Source organism: Cygnus olor, chromosome 6 (genome assembly GCF_009769625.2).
Source record: "Cygnus olor isolate bCygOlo1 chromosome 6, bCygOlo1.pri.v2, whole genome shotgun sequence".
In the NCBI taxonomy this organism is placed as follows: domain Eukaryota; kingdom Metazoa; phylum Chordata; class Aves; order Anseriformes; family Anatidae; genus Cygnus; species Cygnus olor.
Genome location: NC_049174.1, coordinates 14,302,148 through 14,320,001, shown reverse-complemented (window position 1 = coordinate 14,320,001; position 17,854 = coordinate 14,302,148). Strand labels below are relative to the sequence as shown.

General features: G+C 43.0%; 1 protein-coding gene across 2 annotated transcripts in view; it reads left to right on the top strand.

Moving 5' to 3' along the window:
• Window positions 1–15,009, top strand: part of CD28 (CD28 molecule) — a 32,466-nt gene extending 17,457 nt beyond the window's left edge. For both annotated transcript variants that reach the window (XM_040560885.1, XM_040560884.1), the window contains 3 exons: window positions 6,840–7,193; window positions 7,463–7,581; window positions 10,545–15,009. In XM_040560885.1, coding sequence (XP_040416819.1) covers window positions 6,840–7,193; window positions 7,463–7,581; window positions 10,545–10,685 — 614 coding nt within the window. In that variant the 3' untranslated portion in view covers window positions 10,686–15,009. The remainder of the gene's footprint in view (window positions 1–6,839; window positions 7,194–7,462; window positions 7,582–10,544) is intronic.
• The last annotated feature ends 2,845 nt before the right edge of the window (window positions 15,010–17,854 follow it).

Sequence of the window (17,854 nt, the reverse complement as noted above, 5' to 3'; positions counted from 1 at the left end):
TCCCCCAGCCCGTACGGATTTTGCTCACACGAGTGCTCCGTGGCTTTTTAGCCTCTGCTGGGGGGATCTGGGCTGAGCTGGTGCCAGTGCCCCTCTTGGGGCAGCCTCTCGGCCACCTGCAAGCCTGCTGCGTGCAGCTCCATGGCCCAGCTCGGTGCGCTGGGCTGCAGAGCTGAGCCCACCTGCATCCCCCCCGAATTAACACATAAAAGGAACAACAGCAGAGCTGCTTACAGAGCTCAAAGGTGGGAGCGTGGGAATTGCTGAGTTTCTGAATTTTGCACTGTTTAGTAGTTTATTGGTACTAACGAGATATCTAGCTTCTTTCTGAAAATACCCGCAACAACAAAAATGTCTATTTGTGATTTAGGAGTCTGGAGTCTTGGGGAATCTTTCTGGATCTTCAGTTGTTGTGGCTGAGGGTATTTTGTCTGGGTGTTGTCTCTCACTTATGCAATATATTCAGAGTTAACATGTCTTTTCAAGGGATACATCAAAATGCAAAGCAAGGCAAGGGATGATGGCTTCTGTAAGGATAATCTTGAGACAGACAATTTTTCAAGTCACTGGTCTGTGAACTGTTGTTATTTGCTCTTCTCCATACATCACTGTTTTGTATTTTACAGGGAATTTACATGTAAGAACAAAAGTCTGACATCCAGTACAAAAACTTTCACATATAGAACATCTTTAAAGAGTTGCTTTTCCTAATACAAGAGATACAATTGATCACATTTTTCATAACTTGTGTTATTTTTCTGCAACGCTTTTCCTCAGTGAAGGCATTGTGATTTGCATGAAGCAATGATATTTCTATAAGAGATGATGGGCTTTTCCTTCCTTGTCCTTTTACCACGTTTATTGTTCTGTGCTTGCAATATCATAATTATTTCCACAGAAGGCCACTGGGTTGTCAGAGAAGACAATAATCCCAGGAGGGAATAAGTAGCAGCAATGGGTTAACAGTTTTAAAAACATTTAAAAACATTTCCATGAGATATGAACAACTTTTACGCAACTCTTTTAAACTACAACAAAATAAAGCGTGTGGTTATCAGACACTGGGGTTATGCCGTGATTCTCTAGACATCTGTACACTTACTTTACATTAAGAGCTTGAATTTCTCCAACAGCTTCACTGAGACTGTACAACTGCTTAAAGAGAAGCACACAAGTTGGCTTGCTTCTCAGGGCTCTCACCTTTTTTCCATGTCTCTTTTCTACCTCTTCTTTTCATTTTGATCCTGAGACAAATGATCCTTACTACATGGAAAACACTAAGGCAGGTCAAAACCCTGCAGGACTTCCTCGAGCCACAAAATGTATTATAGGCCTCAGATATTTTGTTCTAGTGAAGGCAACCAAATTTGTCCCGTTCTGCTGTTTTTAGAGTGCGAGGGAGTGCAGCAAGTTGAGTTTGAACTGTGGAACTCTAAAGCTGGGAAGAGACTTGAACGATCAGATTGCTCATTCCCCTTTTTCAGTAATACTGATGTTTACACAGCTCGTCCCTCCCCATCCCCATCACCCCCTCTCTGTTGACTAAATAATTATGCTGCTACAGTCTGCCAGAGAGGCAAGCAGAGCACGTTGGCTACCTGTGTATTTTGTGAAATAATGTAAGCGGGTTCCCACTGCAGTGGACCACAAATGACCTCATCTTTTCAGTATTTGCCTAACATTCTGGCTGGTGTTAAAATCAACCTCTGGGTGTTAAAGTTAACCTCGAACCCACCGAGGTTACCAGAATGCAGAAGAAGTACAAGGTGGTTAGCTGTGATTAGGATGACATCAAAAAATGCTGCTTAAAAAAAAAAATCACAAATGGACAAGAAAAAACCCTGTGCTCCAACTGGTCTTGGTTACAGCAGGAATTACCTGCTCTTTGTGTAGCACTGTGCTTCCTGCAGTATTTGCACCAAAGGAGGAAAGGTTAGCAAAAACCAAGTTTATCATAGTTAGAAGAGGTAGATCCCTCCAGCTGCACGCTACACACACTGCTGGGTCACCTAGAACCAAAGTAACAGAGAAAGACTCTTGTACCTGGGAAAGCAGAGTAAAGGTAATTGAACAATGAAAGAGCAGCAGCAAAAATGGGATAGCTTGGTGTGTAACATAGCTGTGTATCTCTCCATTTGTGGATTAAACAAGTTCCATTCAGAATCCAGTGGGATGTTTCTTTACTGTGCTTATAGAAATCCCAACTTATCCCAGACTCCTTGCCGGGCAAACAGCTGCCTGGAATCAATTGGCATGGAAAAGAAAGAAAGGAGAGTAGAAAATATTTTTAGCAGAATATTTTTTTTCCAATAGTTGATAATGATTCATGGAAACTTTTGGAAAAAAAAACTCAAAATAGTTAGTTTCCATACTCTGTCGTCTTTATTTCACTTTCTTGGCAAAAAAAAAAAAAAAAAAAAAAAAAAAAAAAGAAAAAAAAAACTTCAGTGAAGTTTTGCCTGCACCGAGCTCCACGATTAGGAAGTCTGTGTATTACAGGTATTATGGATGGCCAGCATTTTTTCATGATGCAAAAAACCCCTCACATGGGATTATAAGATGTGTCAAGCACGACAAGTAACATACAAAAAAGCTCAACAGAGAGCTTGTACACTGTTGCTTACACAACCTATGATCCTGAGAAAGCCTGCAGCATGCGCACACTGATTTAAACAACTTTACTTTTCTAGGCCTTACAGATTTTTGAAACTGTAGACAAAGATTTTTCGTAACTGCCCTTTTCTGGCTAAGACCAAGACACAGATATTTATTACTATGCAGCATGACTGAACACAGCTATGGAAATAGCAATCGTGAAGCTATTTAGGGGAAAACATATGCTATTGGAAACACATATGAAATGTTTCAGAGTTTCACCATTTTAACAAACCCAAAGAGACATGAGAAGAGCTTCCTTTGTGAAGGCAAAAGCAACTTCAGCTCAAGTTTGCTCAGACTGGTACAGATCCTACAAAGAATATACTCAAATCCTATTCAGATCAGAAATGAAAAAAGGGATGTTTTGCCTTACTTTCTTTTCACTGCAAAATTAAAACACATTTTGGCATGACTGATGCTCTTCGATTTGAAAAAAACACAAGCCTGGAGGAGCAGGATGACAGTGGGGCCTGTCTAACTTGCCTGTGGGGTAAGCCTGCCTTGCCCCAGCCATGCTGGCATTGCAACCCAACCAATTCATGTGGTGCTCATTAGTTCCCATGAATGAAAAACAAAAGACCTCCCTCAACCAGTTCAGATTTGACATAGCAGAGCCACTTTCTGAAAGCAGATTCAGTTTAAGCTTAGCTTAAACAAATCACTTAGGTGCAGTCTTCATTTAACGCTCCACAAGTAAGCTTTTTGCAACTGGTCAGCCACCTCAACGTCGGCAGCATGGGGCTGGGTTATCAACACCCAGCCTGCATGGCAAGACTGGGACAGAAATCCAAGAAATAAGTTGAAGGAAATAATTTTCTTCACTGGCTGCATCAAAAAAGTCCGGTTGACAATTAGCAAAATATCATGGCAGGGACAGAAATAGTCCAAAGCTGTAACGAAATAGTGGTGCTTGAGGCATGAAGGTATGTCCTACTGTACATCAGGAATCCAGACTAGCTCACAGCAGCAAAAGGTGGGGGTAGGTCACTGGGCTCTGCAGAAGGGTGTAAACAGCATTTGAAGGTGGTCCCTCAGTGATGAGATTTTCGGTGTTCCTTGTCTTTCCTCTGGACATAGTGAAAACCTGCTCAGGCTAAGCAATAAACATCCACCTGTTTTTCTGGAAGTACTTGCACTGAAAAACAAGTGTTGGTAAGCACTTGCAGTGAAAAACAGGCAAGCATTTTTTTGGAGGTGTAGTGCTTCTTCTGCAAGCGTCTCTTCCAGAATGCCTGTTTTGGTTGTAAGCTCTGAAACAGAAAAGTCCCTTCTGAAGGTGTATTCGGTTCCTGTGACAGTCAGGGTTGTAGTGGTGGGCACTACTGGGGTGAAAATCAGAATAACTGTCTCAAGTGAGATGCGTAGAATTCTGCTATGCTAAACAGAGAACAACTCCGCTGGGGACCTGCACATTCCCACCTGGGCCAAAGATGAGTTTTCCGGCCAAGAAAAATATGATCAAACACCATGTCTAAAGAGGTGGAATGCAAACCTCACTCCTTGCTTAGAATGCCTTATAAGCCTATGTGAGAACTTTTGTCGGAAAATGCTGATTCGGTGAAACTGAAATGTTTTGCTGAAATGTCTTCATTTCGATGAAAATTCACCACATGCAACATCTCTGATAGAAACCTGCCTTGTCTGCTGTTATTCGGCCTCCCTGTTCCGGGATTCCAAGACGTGTGGCTCTTTGTGCTGGAAAGCATGGAAATGCTCAGTCTCCGTCAAAATAAAAAGTTTCATGGTGTTTGGGTTCCCTGCGAACATGAGATTTGTGAGCTGTGACAAACTCTGCTCCAACCTCCAAGCTAGCTGTGCTGAACAGAGAGACACAAGGAGGATGGACCGCGAAATCTTTCTTTGCTAAAGACAAGGCACTAGAGCATTCCTTGTCTCACGTCTTTCTGCTCTCATGAGAAGAAAGGGCTGTAAACAAGGCTTTCAGTGAGAAAATGAACAACTTCAGCAGTTTCATGGGCTGGGCTGGTAACTGGAGAACCTGCTGGCCGTGGGTTGTTTTTACTGCCCACATCCTACCACTAGTCCTGGCAAAATTATGCATCTCTTCATGTTTACTTCACTCCCTGTTCCAGTCTTGTTTCTTTCATGTCTTACAATTATTGGTATGCCAGGATATACCTAGCAGAGGGTTTCTGGCTCAGCTTCTTAACTTCCTCATAAATCAGCAGTGGCTGATGAAAGAAATCTAGCATGAACTTTCTCTCAAGCCTCTGGGGAGCTGGAGAGCAACAGCCTTACAGACCCTTTTACCAGCTTACAGATAACTAGAGCTGCTAGGAAATTTTCAGATTCAGAGTGGTGGGAGAAAGGGAGCTGGCAGGGAAATAGCAATTTATTAGGAAAATGTCTAGCAACCACAAAATTTATAAGAATGGGAGCCAGAGCCTAGGATAATCAGATGGAGAAAGGTTTTCACTCTGGATTTGGAATACCCATACTCAAGTCCATCTTCTGTTTTGATTCAAAGCAGGGACTACACCTGAATCTCTCACGTCCCTGTGATAGCCGTGACCACCATGTATGTTCACTGTCTTCACTCACACCTCTCATAATGAAAGTTGAGCAAAGTGAAATAGTTTCAACATGAAAAAAGTGGCTCCACAGCACCTGTGGATACACTGTGTGGTATTTGGAGCAGATGTTCTTTGGATCTATGTAAATGATGTGTCAATTGTATGAATAGATCTGTTTCCTCTGCCTTTTGTCTTATGTCTGACTCTGAAAGCAGAGCACTAGACCGGATGACTTCAGTGGTCTCTTCCAGGCTAACGTTTGTGCAGCTCCCAAGAAGCTCAGTCTCTCACCAGGCTTGAGGGAGGCAGGTGTAAGTCTCTAACCAAGCCAGAGCACGGAACTGAACTCAGGTCCCCTACACCCCAAAAGAGTGTCCTACTAAAGAGGTTGGGGTGGTCCCTCTTCCTGTGCCTGTGTGAGCACACTACATGTAGCCATTTAGTCCTAAATACTGAACACATTGAAACACTTACATTCTGGGCATTCTGGATCTGGCCCCCTTCCCACTCCATTTCCCTAACCAGCCTTTTCAAGTATCCTCACGTGGATTAAGCAGAATGAAGGCAAGCTTTGCAGCAGACTTTGGAGAGACACAATTGCCATTCTCTCAACCACAGCAATTCTCAGTGATCCATCAAAGGCTACTAAGACCTCCTATGAGTTGAACTTTCATGTGATTATATACACACACAAAAGGGCTTTCCTTGCTTCTGGCAAGTTCCTAGCTTTAAGAACCAAAACCTCCTTCCCCTTACAGGTCATCATTTGAAAAGTAAGGCCTCATTTGTACAGGATAAATTTTCTTGGAAGAAGCTGTCTCTCTGCACAGTCTATGCAGTGTTTCATTGTTCAGCAAATCGTAGCACCAAGTTCTACATGTCAGAAAACATTTCCTGTTTATCTATCAGTCCGGTCAATCCAAATTGAATTATACCTCCATATGACATGCTTTTTTACAGGCCATTCAAGTGCTAAGTGCCAACACAGTGTCAGATTAGTCAGATCCCGAGTCCTCTGAGAGATTAAGAATCTGCTACAGCTGCTAGCTAGTGAAATGACTTATTTAAAATTAAAACGATAGCAGTTCATGCTTTTAGTGCTCTTTGTCCAAGGCCCAAACCCTTGAAATGGTTGAACAAATTCCACCTGCAAACTCTTCAAGACTGTCCTTGGATTACAAAGCAAATGTATCAATAATACTCTCTTACCTGACTACTTAACTAAGCATTAAATTCATAGTATTTTCACTCCGTAGTATTCCCTGGGAATCTGCTTGCTAAGGAAAGGTGGCCTTAAACACATACACACAAACAAATAAAGAACCAAAGCAGCCTTTTGGGCCTTGATGTTCAATCTTCATCACATGAGCCACTTTGTGTCCTAGTGTCCTGACTCTAAAGAAAAACACCCTCGACCTCACAGGCTCCCCTAGTGACTTTGTAGTTAGTTATAAAGAGGGGGATTGCTGCAATGAGCTCCTGTGAGAAACTGCTTCTGCAGCTTGGTGGTTATGTGCTCCCTAGTAGGGAGCATCAGCAGAGGAGAGGAGACATGGAGAAGAGCTGCACAGGAGGATGTGTGGTTCTGAAGCCTCATGCTGTATCTTGTAAACAAGTGTTTTTCTCTCTTTCTGCCCTCCCTTCCAGAAAACAAGATTTTAGTGGCTCAGCATCCTCTGCTCATCGTAGCCAACAAAACAGCAAATCTAGTCTGCAACTACTCATACAATGGAACAGGGAAGGAATTTCGAGCCTCACTGCACAAAGGAACAGACAGTGCAGTTGAAGTCTGCTTTATTTCATGGAACAAGACCAAATCTAGCAGTAATTCCAATAAAGAATTCAACTGCCAGGGGACTTTTTATGAAGACAAAGTAATCTTCAATCTTTGGAACATGAATGCCAACCAAACTGACATCTACTTCTGCAAAATTGAGGCCATGTATCCACCTCCATATGTCTACAATGAGAAGAGCAATGGGACCGTCATTCACGTGAAAGGTAAGCTGAGAAATCTCTGTAGGCCAGTATCCTCCCTATACACACTCCTTATATGATGGCTTGAGGCAGTTTGTTTCTTTATAAAGAAAAAAAATAGTTGGGTTGCCTCCTAAAGTGACATTCCCGCTCCTGATATCTTGAGAAAGACATCTTAAACAGGTGTATGGTACGATTAATATAAATGGCTTGTTGGAACAAGGAGCAAATAAGCAGAGATCGAGGTTTTTGCTTTTAAGTGCTTAAAGTTCTTTTTGTTCTTTTCCTTAAAGAGACACCCATCCAAACACAAGAGCCTCGGTCTGCAATTTCTTACTGGGTTATGGTGGCAGTGACGGGACTTCTTGCTTTCTACAGTATCCTAATAACTGCAATCTTTATTAGCTACTGGGTAAGAAACTATTTTCCTTTGCTCTATATGCTCTTTGTCCCTAGCTCATCTCTCAGGCTATACTTGCCTTGTTTACCACAAGTTCACTGATATCCCTCACTTCAGGATCACAGTGCTTCTTTACCCCAGCTACACGTGCACACCTGTGCTATGCCCCAAAACAGCTGGAACATCAGATGCTCACCAGGTGGGCAGTCAGCCTCTGTAGTAGAATCCTAAAGCAAACAGTAGTGCCATAATATTTGCGATGCCCAGCACACCAGCCAAACTGGGACACAGTCTCCAGCTCCAGCCAGCCGTCCCTGTCAGGGAAATCTACCTCTACAAGCACTCCTGGCAAACTCCCTTGAGGCTACTCTGACAGAAGGTGCTCACCTACATTAAAACAATCTTTAGGGAGCCCTCAGCTGGCCCAAGACCATCTGCACTGATGTCTTGTGCCTATCCAGCAATTCCTTCTCATACCCACTCTTTTCGGCAGCTTGACTGCAAGAGAACAGGGGCACGAGGGCCTCAATAGTGTATTTACCCTAAGAAAGCAGAGACAGTCTTGTGGCTCATTATTTTTGCTTTCTAATCTCTCTGGAGATTTGCCTGGCCCATGTCACATTCAGTTCTGCCTGGTTCAACAAGCAGCCCTGTCAGAGTAAAGACAGCGTGAGTTGTGAGGCAGAGGCAGCAGAATGCCATCTTCCAGGACAAGTCCTGTGATCCCGATTTCCCAGAGGTGATTTTACACTTCTTACTCCACGTGGGAAAGACTTGAACAATGAGCGTGAAGAGTTCTGTTCCTTGCACTCTGCCTCTCCCCTCTATCTTTGCCATTAAATAGCTTCTTTCAACACATTGTAATGTAGCCTGTATAAAAAAAGGTCCCAGGGTCCCTGACAGGCTAAATGCTGCATGTGCACAGAAAACCACTCTCACTGCTAGCTGAAGCTTGAGCTCTGTTAGCCATTTCACAAAAATACACTTGCTCAATATATACATATTTCTAATGCAAAACAGTTGAATCAGACATTGTCAAAGCAAACTGCAAAGGCAGGTTACGTGGTCCCTCTTTGTGCCTTACTGTAGAGACTGACCGAGAGGAGAGCCGAGACAATTACAGCAAACAGCTGCTGGTATTACCGTGCTGTGATACAGTGGCTGATGAGATATTATAACCTCAAATCCACCGTTCACAATCTGAACCATTTTCTCTCTGCTATTTTATTTCGGTACCCAATGGCTACGCACTGTGCTACTAAGATGTCTGCTCCCAGCAAGAGTGACAAGGCTGCACTGTGATGCATGCTCTTTGCTGCATCAGTTTTTACCTGCTGTTATCGCTGCTGGTGGTATTCTCCTGATAACACACGCCGTGAGCGTGGATGTACTTGGAGTGCTGTTGAATGTAAATAAAGCTGCCTACATGACATTGTAGATGTTAAAATGAGGTCCTAAAAATGATACCTGACAGCCATAGCAAGTCTGTTTCACTCGAGTTCCTGAAAGCAGCTAAAGATTTGTCTAATTCCTCACAGTTCTGCTTGCCTTAGAGGAAAACTGCTTTCCTCTCCAGAAGCAGCCATACGTCATCCTGGAACAATCCAGCACTCACTCATGCTAGCAAAATGTATTTCTCTAATGAAAAATTACCTCTTCAATTTTAATAGATGAATTATTATTTTTTTATATTATGGAGATAAGCAAAGACAGATAAAACTTTTTTGTATCTAATGATTAAATGCACCATCTGCACTGCATAGCTTAAGTAGCATGTAATTTCCATTCAACACCTTGCATATATATAACATTAACATCAAAAAGCTTGAAGTGTCTCATAGCAATTAACTGCCTCACGCTGCAGGTAGAGCATAATTCAGCCATTAGATTTTCTAAGGCAGACCTTCTCCAATTCCACAGCATCACATGTACACTGCAGTATGTGTGTGCGTGTATGTATGTATGTATGTAGAAAGGAAATTTCAGTAAAAAGGAGATTGTAAAAAAAGGTATAATCAGCATTAAGGAAAAAGAACGGAAGCACTTTCCCTAATCCCTGTAAGAAGGCCTTAGGCTATGCAAGAACACTAACCTTATGCACAGCCTGCAGGAACCACAGGTGCAAATTCTGCTGTAGCCACAAACTTCCTCTCTCATTATAGGCAAATTATTTCACCTGTCTTCTGCTACTCTTAGTTCTGAAAGAGATGCCTTCCCTGTCTCACAGGGGCACTATAAGGCAGAAATTCAACATTGGAAATGAAATTTTTAAGGCCCAGATAAAACATTAACATGAGCTCTGGCTCTTTTGCCTCTTGAAACAGTGCTTAGAACCACATATACACTTTGTGTTCCTGCTGTAAATAGTAGGCAAGTCATGATATATATTGCCTAGGCTGATTTTTCCTGCTCTTATTCTGTTTCAGTTAAGCCAATTTATTTTCCTTCCTAATAAATGAGGACAGACTTCACTGCTCAGGCTGCATTGCTTCTGCTGAGTCATTTCATAGCTGAGAATTGGTGGCGAGAGAAATCAGTTTGTCTCCTTGGTTTGCAGCATTCCTTCACCTGGAGAACTGACACTCCGCATCTCTCAGCAGATAAGCTGTAGACTTGTATTCAGGTTTGGCAAATTCCATGGATTATATTATGAGAACATGTGCTCTAATTCTTCTGTAAACGTATTTAAATCTGAGGCTTTCTTATGAATATGCCTGCTTCCTTGAACCAGCACCCAGAGCCAGGACCGTCAGCAGTTAATATATCCGACAGTTGGGTAAGACAGTTTGTTAATTCAGAAAAGGAAAAAATCAAATGCTTTGCTCATGTTTCTCACATTTTATTAATGCTCAAAAGCTCTCTGCTCAAAGGATCCCTCTTCCCTTTCTTTTTTTCCCCTTTTTGAATGTTCACCCCAGGCGGGATAGGCTAATTGCAGAAACGGTTTCACAATTTTCTTGCCCCTTCTCCCACAGCAAAAGTCCAAGAAGAACAGGTACCACCAGAGTGACTACATGAACATGACTCCCCGGCATCCACCCTACCAAAAGAACAAGGGTTACCCATCTTATGCACCAACACGAGACTACACTGCGTATCGCTCCTGGCAGCCGTGATAGCCACCAGCCGACCCACCACTATCCTCTTGTGCTTCTAGGCAGTCACTTGCTCTTGGACAGGGAAGGACAGCTTGTCATTTTTTCATCATGTTTGTTATTACTGACCATGGATACCTACACCAAAGCAAGTATTGGCTAAACTTCAGTGTTATGCAAAAAGAAAAAGGGAAAAAAAAAGGGGGGGGGGGGGGGAGTAAAAAAGGATTGTTTTCCATGATGGCTGAAAATGAGATGCAGCTTGTGTTGAGGGTTGTCAGTGGGTAAGAGAGAAGAATGGCATCAGATCTCAGAGCTGGTCTCCTCTTAACCACTGGTGGTTTTGTTCAGCTGTTGGGGGAACCAGAACCAGAACATCTGACCTTTCCCAATAACTGCTCCCTTAGATTTAGCCTGTAATTTCTTTCCCTGAATGTCTAATCCTCAGAAACCATTGTTGCTGTTAAATACGGAAAAATGGGGAAAAAACAAACAAACAGTCTTCCCTCTGAGAGCAGGGCACAGTTTGAAAGTCAGGACATGCTTGAAAGAGATGGAAAAGTCAGCCAGAAGGCATCCAAGCAATTAGGCTACAGTGCAAATGGGCCGTCAGGACAAACCAGGACTGAAAGAAAATGACTCAACATTCAACATGTGAGTCTTTAGGTTGGACACTTTGTAAATGTTCACAAAGGCCATTTGAAGTCATAACCAAGCAACTCCACAGAGCATGAAACCAATGCATCTGAAGAAAAAATCAGGCAGGAGAGGAAGGAAGATCTGCTGTCATCATGAAAAGTCCCGTTTGTTATGTTTGCCTACAGCAAGGGAACACAAAGCAACATGGGAAGCATTAGAAGATACGGAGGTCAGATTTGGAGGAGATCTTTACCCTCATTTTTGAATTTTTGTTTCTATCCAAAAGGCACTCTGCTGCGTCCTCCTGAAAATACATCACTTTTTCTGGTACCAAGGCTGTACCAGAGCTCTTTTGAAAATCGGCATCCACTTATGAGTGACTAAAGATCACTTGAATTTTTTCCTAGTAAGCAACCAACGTTTTGGGTGCGAGAGGGTCCTCAGGTCCTACCATTGTGAACAGAGACTGCTCCAGGCACTTTGAACTTTGTGCTGACTGAGGGTTACCTTTTTATCTAAAGATGTTCTTTAGGGATGCTCCGTGCTGGAGTAGAATGAAGTCTTCAACAAAAACCTGCTTCATACCTTTAATTAAGCATGTTTACATTAACAAGGCATCCTAAACTGTAATTGGGGTTGTCTTAGCATAAAGTCCCTTTTCATACTGAGGAGATTAGATTTATTTTATAGACTACTGAGTAAACAAATAAAATAAAAATAAATCCATACTCCCACTGAAATAAAATTGGGATTGTTCAAAATTTATTTTCTTCCAAATCAGGATGAGAAGATTCTTTTTGTTTTTGAGGGGACATGACAAAAACAGAGATACAGAAGTGTGGAAGTGTGGCAACGACCTGCTTTGACATCTTAACCCAAGTACAACTCTTGGTACTTCCAAACTGGAAGTTTTATTTGAATTTGTTGACCAGGCTCCAAACCATTCATTCTGAGCCCTACGCTTTACACTTTTCCACATACATTTTTGACTCTCTTCCTAAAATGCCCCTTACTGTGCCTTTGTACTACAGCCACGGCAGTGAGGAGCATGTGGAGGGGCTTAGGGGAAGGTGCCAGGCAGGTCCCTGCATGGTCCCAGCTGGGCCCTGCTTGCTGGCACTGACCATCGGGATGCTCCCACCTTGCTCCTCCCTCCTCGCTTGGCCCTGTCAGCATGCTGGCCCTGTGCTGGGGCATCCAGCCACTCCTTGCAGAGCATCTGCCTGGTCAGCTCTGTCTCACCCGGCTCCACACCATCCACCGGTGTTGTCATTGTGTAATGCAATATTAACAAGTGCTCTGATCACAATGCGGTGTGAAAAATCACATCTTCTAGCGCAAATGTGAGGTGAGATGGCAAATACGTACTGAAAACATAAAACAGGGTCAACTTCTTCACTTAAACTGCTTATGTACAATTTTACATGTAGATGCATCTGTTTCACATCTATATTCCTTATAGTTTTATTATACTTTTTGCAATCTCCTCTTAAAATTATTAAATAGATACAGTAAATTAAATCTTGAATAAATGCATTGGGCCTGAGGCTAGTCAGAGGAAAGTATTACTTTCTAAAGCAAATGTTGGTATAATTTGTTTTCCTTCCCCTAACACTTTTGTAATTTCCACATTTTAAATGTACTGATAGCTCCCAGGACATGATACTGGAAAGTCAGACCTGGAACATCTGGAATAACTATTAAATCTGTTGGCTGACCAAAAAGAAAGGGAGATACAGGGAAACATCCTAAACAAATAATGAAAAAAAAAAAGGAAAAAAAGAGGAGAACCAGGACAGGAAGAGCCTAAGCCCTGTGTTAGAATGGACACTGCCATTAAAGCACTGTAGTGACATGAATTACAGACTGTTGAAGATGAGATACTAGTATAAATACCTTTTATCCACCACTGTAAGGGACTAAAAGAAAGTGTTTGCAGAGAAGCAAGCCAGTTAAGCCTCAGGTCTGGCTCTGCATATGTGGATTAGCATATATGACAAACAGAGCAGTCCTAATTTATTCCATCTGGTTTCAGGCAATGCGTAACATGCCAGGACAGTCCTGGCCCTCCCTGCCCCTGCCTTTGGGGTCTATATGCTCTTTATAGATGACGTAAAGAGAATCCTCCCTCTGCTGCTGCTCTGAACTTGAAAACTGGCCCTCATGGAGGGTGGTGAGAGATCAATAGAGTTTTCTGCCTTGCAGACAGGGTTAATTCAAATGCAAATATCATTCCGCTGAATAGTGATTTAATTTTTCATCCTCCTATCTTCCATGTTTGGATCTCTGTGTCAAATGAGCATCTGAACTGCAGTCATCATATCTGAACAGCAATCAGCATATGTTGCAAGGGGTCAAGCAAGGGTTGTGCAGCTCCAGCCCCTGCATGCGATCCCTGTTCTGCACATCTCCAGCACAGCACAAACTGACGGTCTGGCTGTTCTGCACTTCCAGGAACAAGGCTCCTGGGAGACAGGTGCTGAGGAGGTAGCCTGTGCTGTGCTTACAAGTATCTTGGACCTTCACTGTAGGGGTTGTCAGGTTTATTGAAGCCAAAAGTCTTGGGCATCCCTTCAGATTTGAATTCCCCAAATTCCAAATCCCCAAATCTCCCGTAGCAGATTTTTCAAAATGCCTCTTCTTTCTTCTATGGCTATAAACATGAACCCTGCATGTCTGTCAAACAATATCACATCTTCCCCCTTTGCATATTATCACTTTTACTTTCATTTCCATGCCAGACTCAGCAGTTCAGGAACCCATCCAATTTGTTAATCCCCAACACCACTGTGCAACCTTCCACATGCAGCCATGACTAGCTCTTTGCTTCACAGTCTGTGTTGTATGCCACGTTCCTCTTCACTGTTGGGTAGGGAGTTGCCATAGGAGATTGGAGCCATGTGGGGATTTGATATGCACTCATCTTCTCTTTGAAGGATTTGGGGTCTTTCATGCTTTGATTTTCCCATCATCTTCAGTTTCTCAGTTGTGCCAAACAGCCATGTGGGAATCCCACACACCACGTGCTCCCCACAGTGCATTTAACTTCTGTGCGTTTCATTTCCTGTGCATAGCAGGCTTTTGACTCTTGCCAAGCTCCTTATGCCTGTATACATGCCCTGACAGCAGAAGCAACTTTGGCTACTGATGGTATGTTTGATACCGATAACGTGGTACAAACTGCTTGAGTTTTAGGAGCACAAAAGCAAATGCTAAAGATCAAATCTTTCCGCTTTCAGCAAGGCTTTTGCTGTGTGACTGGAAAATAGTTTATTCAAGATGAATCACAGACCAAGACAATTTTGTTAGTCACTCACACTAACCAGAAAACAGGTTAGGGTAATGAGTACAATACCAGCTTTGTTACCGTCTGATGAAGAATGGGGAAGCACTGAAAACAGTACTAGACAGTAATTTGTAGCCAGAGTCAGTGTCTGCAAGTGGCTGTGAGAGGGAAGCATTACTAGCTGCTTATCTTGATGCAAATGGATTGTTCTTCACAATTAGGCATTTTTGTTAGAGCATCACATTACAGTATGTTACTATTCCAGCCTCAAGGGCATGCAGATAATCTGATGTGGCCAATTTGGCTGACGAAGTATTATGAGGCTGCCAATTTCATACAAACCCTTTTGCAAAGAGACAAAAAGTTGAATGGTCACAAATTCATGATTCGTCTTTTTTCTCTTTTCTCTTTCCTTTCCTTTCCTTTCCTTTCCTTTCCTTTCCTTTCCTTTCCTTTCCTTTCCTTTCCTTTCCTTTCCTTCCTTTACTCTCCTTGCCTTTCCGTTCCTGTCCTTTCCTTTCCTTTCCTTTACTTTCCTTTCGTTTCCTTTCCTTTCCTTTCCTTTCCTTTCCTTTCCTTTCCTTGACTTTCCTTTCGTTTCATTTCCTTTCCTTTCCTGTCCTTTCCTTTCCTTTTTCCTTTTCCATTCCTTTCCTTTTCCTTTCCTTTTCCTTTCCTTTCCCTTCCTTTCCTTTCCTTTTCCTTTTCTTTCCTTTCCTTCCTTCCTCCTTTCCTTTCCTTTCCTTTTCCTTTCCTTTCCTTTCCTTTTCCTTTCCTTTCCTTTCCTTTTCCTTCCTTTCCTTTCCTTTTCCTTTCCTTTCCTTTCCTTTCCTTTCCTTCCTTTTCCTTTCCTTTCCTTCCTTTCCTTTCCTTTCCTTTCCTTTCTGCTCCTTTCCTTTCCTTTCTGCTCCTTTCCTTTCTGATCCTTTCCTTTCTGCTCCTTTCTGCTCCTTTCCTTCCTTTCCTTTCCTTTCCTTTCTGCTCCTTTCCTTTCCTTTCCTTTCCTTTCCTTTCTTTTTCCTTTCCTTTCCTTTCCTTTCCCTTCCTTTCCTTTCCTTTCCTTTCCTTTCCTTTCCTTTCCTTTCCTTTCCTTTCCTTCCTTTCTTTCTTTCTTTCTTTTCTTCCTTTTCTTTTCTTTTCTTTTCTTTTCTTTTCCTTTTCTTTTTCTTTTCTTTTCTTTTCTTTTCTTTTCTTTTCTTTTCTTTTCTTTTCTTTTCTTTTCTTTTCTTTTCTTTTCTTTTCTTTTCTTTTCTTTTCTTTTTCTTTTTCTTTTTCTTTTTCTTTTTCTTTTTCTTTTTCTTTTTCTTTTTCTTTTTCTTTTTCCTTCCTTCCTTCCTTCCTTCCTTCTTTTTTCCTGACATCTCCAGGCTTAGGGCAGTGGCTCTTGCTTTTTTCTCCTGCTTGTTATTAAAAGCATAACAAAACTTTTTTTTCAGGGCTCATAAACTCACCAGGAGCAGCTCAGGTTTTGGGAGTTGGCTCTGTCTGATTTATGTGACTGTTGACATGACCAGGAGTTTTCAAACGTCACAGTTTTCCTAGCCATTATATCATTCTGTAGCCACATCATTCCTTTTCCTCACTGTTTTTTTTGTTCCTTCAAGGGAACTATTCTGGATCAGGCTGAAGTGTTCTCATGGACTGGAACAACTCCTCTTTTTCAGTCCAGAAGGATCACTCTCTAACCAGCAAAAATGAAGGTGCAAACAAGCAACGTGTAACAGTAAGGTGGTGTGGAAATCAACGTAGTGGTTTCAATCCGGTAGGAGGATCAAATGGCCTTTTTGCAAAATCCTTTTGCTCTCAAATAAAGAAGCTAAAGAAGCTACAACATACTGAAGGACCTTAAAAGAAGAGGTCAGGTTGCCAAATTCAGCAATCCAAGGCAGAACAGCCAGCAGGAAGCTTTCCCACCCAGCCTCACTTCTGCCCCCTGCTGCGAGCGAAGCAGCTCCATCACCACAAGGGCATTTTGTCCTGCCCGCAGGAGCCTTGCCCTCTGCTCTGAACACAGATAGACAAAAGATGCGCTCCCCTCTCGCACACCAAGTGCAGGGCTGCAGCAAGAGGCTCCAGGCACTGTCGGAAGCGATGCTGCAGGTACAGGGTGCGAGTGACACCCAAGCCCCTCGGATGGAGGGCGGCAGCAGGACACGGCCATCGCCCTAACTCTGCCCTCAGGCGCCCGTGGCTGGCTGAGCCCACACTGACCGGCACGTGTGGCCACGCAGGGCGAGGGAGGGCAATGTGGCTGCAAATTGCACCCGTCCACAGCCATGGAGGGAAGGGGGTGAAGGCTTGGACAATGCACCTGGGCCAGCCGGAGGAGGATAATAGCTAACTTAATGCCCGACGGCCTTGTCAGTGCCCCGTTAAATTAGATCACTCTGTTGTGAGTCAGAATGAACTCATTTTCCTGCTATGCTTGCTGCCTGTGACAGCCCTCGGGCTACTTTAATCTTCAAACACCAGTGGTCAAGATGAGAGCTGATTTTTTTTTTTTTGGCTTGTGAAAATGATGAAGTAGGCTGCTTGCATTTCTTCGTGGGCTTCTCAGCCTTTCCCAGCCAAGTCAAAACTGGCTGGAGAATTGAAATCATTGCTCTCTTTGCATAGCTCATCTGCTGCTGATGCACAGGGACAGAGGCTGAAGTCCAGGGCGGAATGTCAACTTTGGGAGCATTATCCCAGCTAGTTCTTTTTCTCATTAGCAGCATGCTGAAGTAACGCCAATGTCTTCTCTTAACAACAAGAATAAAGGATGACACTGCGAAGATACAGCCTTGGACAGCAAGGGAATAACCACTGCCCCTGCTGCAGACACACACAGTTGACACTAATTTCAAGTCCAGCCCTGTGATGGAGCAACCCACCACTAAGGGTGGGAGAAGCAAAAAGGGGTTAATGGAAAAACCACCCTGAAACCACTTCAGTGGAACTCTGGAACAGTCCCGCAGGGAACAGCAATGAACAAACCAGCTGCAGGATGCACTACACAAAGCAGACTTCTGCCTCTCCCTGGCCACATACTAGAAATAACAGTATTAAAAACACCCTGGTCCTTCTTGCCTCAAGAAGTACTTTTTAGTGCACAGGCTGCACCAATGAGGAACTAACCGCACTGGTTGGGTCCTGTGAGCAGACTTGGGCACACAGTTGAGTCCCAGGAAACTTTTGAGACAAAAGCAGCAAATTATATTCATAGGGCAGTGGCCAAATAAACCACAGCAGGCTGGGAAGGCAGGACAGCTGAATGGCAGACTGC